Source organism: Choloepus didactylus (assembly GCF_015220235.1).
Source record: "Choloepus didactylus isolate mChoDid1 chromosome 23 unlocalized genomic scaffold, mChoDid1.pri SUPER_23_unloc12, whole genome shotgun sequence".
Classification (NCBI taxonomy): Eukaryota; Metazoa; Chordata; class Mammalia; order Pilosa; family Megalonychidae; genus Choloepus; species Choloepus didactylus.
In genome coordinates this window covers 47,634-54,153 of record NW_023637593.1, presented here as the reverse complement: position 1 = coordinate 54,153, position 6,520 = coordinate 47,634, and the positions used below count along the sequence as shown (strand labels likewise).

Here is a 6,520-nt window from a genome sequence, read left to right as displayed (position 1 = left end):
TCCTTCCATAACCACAAGAGGTGATTTCAGGAAAAATGCTCAGCCTAATTGGGTTATAAAAAAATCAATTATATGAACGAGGATGGAATGTATAATGGCTCACAGATTTCTATGTGACCCAGAGTTATCTGAGTAGTAATAATAGATGGACACTGCAGGGATTGCTTGTCACACACTGCTCTGTGCACAGTATAAAATCATGTGAGTTTTTCTATAACACATCAGTGTACTGTGGGAGGTCAGTGAGATCCCCAAGGTCTGGTTCTGTGAAGAGTGGAGGCTGAACTGGGCCCAGACAAGCCCTGCAAGGCCTCTCCTTGCCATGTTGCTTCTACCCTCATTCCATCCTGGGGGAATGCCCAAGGCCTGGGCAATGACAGTCATTCAGAGCAGAGGGGTGTGTCGCCTCTTGAATGTCCACAGGGGCTGTTAGTGGAGGGAGTGATTCCACCAGGGCTCTCTCCTGCTCTTGAGCCACTTCACTCTGGGAAGGTCAGCGGGCACCCTCCAAAAGCCTCAGGGGCAAAGCAAGACCATCCACTCCCATCCTCCTGCACACAAATATTGTTTTTCAATTTATTTTTTCAAGCTCATAGAGAAATGCCCACCCTGAGCTCATTGTGCACTTGGAGGAGATTGGGGTGGAGGCCAGAAAGACTTCTGGGGAGTGCATGTGACCATGAGTTTTCAGGGTCATGGTCCCAAATCTCCATGGAAATACTCAGAGCCCTGCTCTGCAAGGATGGCTTCTGACGTTGAATGAAGAAGGTAACAGAAGCTGATGCAGTGGTTGGGCCTGAGTGCACCTGTGGACAGCTCTGTATCCTGGTAAATAAAAATCCTTCAGGGCAGGTGAGTGGGGTCAACCACATGTATCTACATACAAACTCCCATATCATAAAAACTCCTGATAAATTATCTTGCGACACAGAGGACCATGTGCTGTGGATCAAACCCAAGCATTGATGGGAGCACAGACAGGCTCTTGTCAGACACAGGCAATGAATGACCACACACCTGGGCAGGTGGACACTCTGCAGGCAGGTGAGGAGGCTCTCCTCAACAGTTGATCAGACCAGTGGGATGGAGGAGAGGACAGAGCACATCAGCAGGAGATTTTTCTCTCACTTCCCCTCTTTCTGTGTCACTGTGGGTTACACGTAGCTGCTCCCACTGCCATGGTCTGCCCCACAGAAATAGTCAGCCTCGTCCTCAGGCTGGAGTTTGCTGATCGTTAAGTAGCGGTCAGCCCCAGAGCTGGAGCCCGAGAAGCGATCAGGGATCCCATCACCCTTCCTATGGCTTCCATCACTCTTCACATACATCACATACTGGGGGCCCTTCCCTGGCCTCTGCTGGTACCACTCAATCCAGTAGCTGCTGTGCTCACTGCTCAGGGTGCAGGGGAGCTTGACTGAGACTCCCAGGGAGGCAGATGCAGAGGGCGGCTGTGTCAGCACAGGCTGGGACAGGGACCCTGCAAACACAGACACCCATTAGGGCCTGGAAGAAGCACAGGAGGGAAGGACATTTCTGACATGGGGTTGGGGTCCCCCCAGCTCTCTCAGCAACAGGACACTGAGGAGGGTCCTGACCTGTGCAGTGAATGAGGAGGGTGAGGAGGCCGAGTGGTGTCCAGGCCATGGTGCAGACCCCAGAGCTCTGCTGAGGCAGACACACCCCAGGCTTCTCTTATCCCCTCAGTCCCTATGGGGCAGGGTCCTGCATGCAAATGGGCTCCTCTTCCCCTGGCCACCCTACCCCTCCCTGGGCCCCATGTGTGTTCCCAGTAGCTGGTGTCATTGCTGGGAGGGCAGGGCCTGGGCTGGGCTGGCTGAGGCTCCCAGGGGCCCAGAGAGGACTCAGCTGTGGGGCCCAGTGAGCAGGGAGGCAGGGTCTGGTGTCCCAGCTGAGAGCCCACAGACCCTCAGGGCAGGCCACAGCACCCCCTGCTGCCCAGGACCAGCTCCATCATGTCTGGGGCCAGATCCCAGGTGACACTGACAGTAACTTGCCTCCCCACCAGGACCTGACCCCTGCCCAGGGCAGTGAGGCTCACTGTTCAGATACCTACCTGATTACCATCTTCCAGACTTTAAATTTTTGGGGCTTCCTCATTAGGATTCAGATACCAAATGATATCTCTATTTAAGGAGTCCTCAGGGGAAGGAGTGCTTCATGCACATGCTCTACAGGAAATAAAAACATCCACTGGTTGACCACAGGGGCAGTGGATCCATGAACTCACTTTCAGGCTACTTGGGAAGCCAGGTTCCTGTTCCTAATGGGTCCCTCACTCAATGCAGGAGGTGATGTGTATTGGAGAATATATTAGCAGGCTTGGGTATACTGAATTCATAACAAAATGAAGAGAGCATAGAAAGTATAGAAAGAGAGCATAGCACCTTCTTAGGTGCTAGTGGGAGTGGATACTGAGAAACAGCTGACTTGGGGCTGCTTAGGAAGGTTTTAGGGAGGTTCATGAAGAGGAAGGGTTATGAGTTTCAGCTTCCATCAAAAGATCTGGAAAAATGTCAGTGACTTTTCTGAAATGAAGATTGGAGTAATTAACAGGGATGGTCACAGGGGAGAAGGAGAAGCAGAGAGAGAGAGGGAGGGAGACCCCAGAATTTAGCAGGAAGTCTTGAATCAAAGATGTGAGGGGCAGGAGGGTGGTCTGTGCTTTAGATGATGAGGGGAAGCCAATAGGGACATTGGGCAGGAGGCAGAGGGAGGGCAGGTGCACTGGGGAATTGCCCCTTGTTGTTTCTATTTATGTGATTAGAGGAAGAGGAGCCTCTGCAGCCACTTCCCTCTGCAGCTGTCCTCTCTAGGAGGCTTCACACATGGAGTGTGGGTTTCTATTTATCAAAACACAACATTTCTGTCACAGACTTCTCATAGTTTCTTGTCAGACTTATTTTATTCTATTCTCATGGACTTGTTATTATGAAAACATGTGTTGCAGGGGCTTTTTTAGAAATGAAGAGTCTCAAGCCCCACTCCAGGGCCACTAAGTCAGAATCCACATTTCACCATTGGCAGTTGGTTCCTCTGCAAGTTATAATTTGAGCAGCTCTGGTCTCATGTGAGCCCTGGTGGGCTTGGTTAGGGACTGTTGCTCATGCCTCAGACTATTCAGCACCCAGACCACCCATTTGGTAAAATAACTTTCTGTTTTCACATCCTGTGCAGTGTACCCCAGGGATTATGAGCTCCTGGCTTCCTGCTGCAAAGTTTGCATTTCCCCATGATCCCACAAAATGCACAGAAATTACCAGAGGGGTTTTAATAATAACATGGTCATCAACAGTTTATTTGTATAGTACAAATTTAGAATTGGCCAAATGCTATAGCATGAAAATAGCACTTACAATCAAAATAATATTAAGCAATCCCTAAATAACTGTGTACTTTTTAAAACACAGGAAATTAGTTATAATAACCTTAAATATAAATAGCAAAATAGGTATATAAAAGGCATAATATAAGCATACTGTCTGATGATAATTTTGGAATAATTGAGAACAAACACTAAATAATTCATCATTTTGTAATTTTTGATGTTTATGCAATGAACTTCATGGCTTGTTTCAAATTACAACATAATGGGGGTCTCTTCCCTTCACTGTACAATGTTGGTGGATGCTTCTTTTGGTTCCTGTTCCACATGGATTTCAATATCATTGGATTCTGACATTGTTAGACCAGGTGATCCTAAACCATTAATGGATATTCACCCTTATGGCTCAAAAAGAAATAGGAATCAATTCAGACCCTTCCCTTCATCTTTCTATAGATGGTCAAAAATTAAGCTGTCCTGAGAGTTGTGGTTCTGATCATGTGATCCCCATGTCATGTGATCATGTTTGCATCCAGGCTCAGCCCAGAGCACACTTCTCTCTTGCTTCCCCATGTGGGTCTCTGTGTACTGAGCTCCACTGTAAACCAACTGGCAGTGGTGCTCAGCCTCCTCCTCGGGCTGGGCTCTGAGAGGGTGAGGACAGCCTTGCCCCAAGTAGGGAGACTGAGACCTGGACCAAGGTCCATGGGTGTTGTTGTGTGTCATAAATCAGTGTCCTGGGGGCCTGGCTGGGCTTCTGCTGGAATCACTAGGGTTTTAATAATAACACAGTTGGGACATGGTCAGTGAGGGTTCCTGAGTCACCACATCCTGAGAACTGGCTCCTGAGATAAAAAAGACCTGTGAACCATGAGGAAGGAAAGAAAGCAAAATTTCTCTTCAAAGGCAGGTCTCTGAAAACTCCATGAACCTGGGCAGTGAGTAGGGAAGGGGAGGGGAGTCAAGGCCATGACACAGATTCTCCCAGGATCCCCTGGACTCACATCTGGGGCTGGGCCCTCTGAGGGCTCTTTTATCTCCTCAGCATCCTGGGTAAAGGTCATTTGCAGTTTGCATAGTGAGCCCTTTACCACCCAATTCTGGGCCCTCAGCTCTGAAATCAGCTCCACTGTCTGGGGGAGGCCTGTGGTGGCTGAGAGCTCTGGGTTAGTCCCCTGGGGGGAAGCAGGTGCTGGAGCATTTTACATGGGCCGGTGAACTGGGGTCCAGGGGCCCTTACATTTGAATGACTTGCATCTCCTTCTGGCCACTGAGAAGATCCACAGCGCCCCCTGGTGGCTGCCTTGGCCTGAGCATGTGTGGTTCCCTCTCATTCATTGAATGAATAGCTGTTGTTTTTATCTTTCTGACACATCCACTGTATTTCCCAGGCCAATCTGCATCATTGCTTCTCCCCACTTTGCTCACTCCTGTCTGTACATCTTTCTGTGGTTATTGTTGAAAATCCACCCCAGAAGACACATTTCAATTTCAGGATTAACTGGTCTTCATTGTCTGAAAGTTTTGACTAAAGGAATTACACTTAATATAATTTATTATATTAAGAAGTCGATGTTCATTAAGGTTATATTTTTGAAATTCAAGTTTCATAAACAGCTAGTTTTAGGTGAAATTTATTTAATGCTGCCCTTTAGAAAAGCTGACATAGAAGATTCAAGGATTTGCTAACAGATCTGAGACAGGCTAGAAGAGCACTGGGCTGTGTGGACTATTTAAAACCTGAGAAGCACAAAGTGCCTTTGCCCTGACTGAGGACAGCAGCATCTCCTAGTGCTGCTCCTGGTGCTGGCAGGAGAGCCCAGAGCTCCTTTTTTTCCCCTTCTTATTTTTTTCCCTTATTTTTATTTATTTGTGTGTGTGTGCATGTGTGTGTGTGTGTGTGTGTGTGTGTGTGTGTGTGTGTGTGTGTGTGGTGTAGCCATTGCTGGGACATTAAAAAGCCACTTATCCACAACAATGCCATCTTCAGGGAAAAAATAGGATTGATTCCGTTCCCTCTTTCTCGGAGCCATCACTGGTTTGTGGTTGCTTCACTTTAAGCATTATAAGCCTAAGGAAACTTTCCATGGAGTCATTGGTACTAAGTAGTAAGTATTTCATATCAATGATACCCTATAAAGATGCCTGCGTTCTATTTCCTATCCCATTTTCCAGCTCTGTTATAAAATAAAACTTCTTCTTTGGAAATGGGTGTGGATTTTACAGGAGCTCCTCTTTCAAGTTGGGATCTCTCAGAAAGAACAGTTCACATTTAACCACAGATGGTCACTGCTGTGCCTTAGTGTGACTGGACATTGGCTTTCCATTTGCTAGGAAAGGAGGGAGACAGGGTGGGAGAGTAGAGAGAGCTGGTGGGGCCAGGGCTGTGGGCAGTGCTGTTCTTTCCCTCCCGTCTGCTGTTTGCACATCAGTCATTACTTTTACTGTTCACTACCGTTAAGCAGAACAAAAAATCCAATAGGCTCTTCTAGATGTCTTTATCCATGTTTAAACTTGCCCAACTTTTCCTTGAGCCAGAAAACATAAATACAAAGATGTGAGATTATTAAATGTGAACACTTAATGGAGCGAATAGACAGACTATAACATCTGCATTTCCAACAAAAATTGTATTTTCCTCCAAAATCCCTGGCCAGTGCTTAGGCTTGTAGTTAATCCTCAAGTATGAAAGTGCTAGGACCTGGTTTGGTGGTAACTGTGAAGGCAGGGAACATGGCTAATGCCCTTGCAATTAAAATACTTCATTTTGAGGTGTTATGAAGGGCAAACCTTTAGAAATTTTGACCTCGACTTCCGAGTTTGGAAAAAGGAAGTATATAGGAAAATCCTTCAAGTTTGTTTGGCCTTGATCTCCAGGCAGGGAGGCCTGTGGTTGTGAAACACTCAAGAAGGATTCTAGTCCAGCCTTAAGAATTAGGTCACAAGATGACTAGCACAGTGTCCTCTATGATGAGTCTACCTGCTCCCTCCGCCTCCCTCCTCCTCCCCAATCCAAAATAGCAAGCTCAGTCCACAGCCAGCTGTGCATTTCGCCAACTCTCCCTTTTCCAGAAGGTCCAAGAGCCCAGATGGGGCTAGGAACACGGCAGGCTTAGGATGGAGGGAGCAAGGGAGGGAAAAGACAGCTGTCGCAGCCTTTCGCACTTCTCAGGCTGG

General features: G+C 47.5%; 1 gene segment (V, D, J or C); it reads right to left on the bottom strand.

Moving 5' to 3' along the window:
• Window positions 1-1,154: 1,154 nt before the first annotated feature.
• On the bottom strand, window positions 1,155-1,654 carry LOC119524979. The segment is given in 2 exon segments: window positions 1,155-1,477; window positions 1,596-1,654. Coding segments are annotated over 2 exon segments (372 nt in total).
• Between the last annotated feature and the right edge of the window lie 4,866 nt (window positions 1,655-6,520).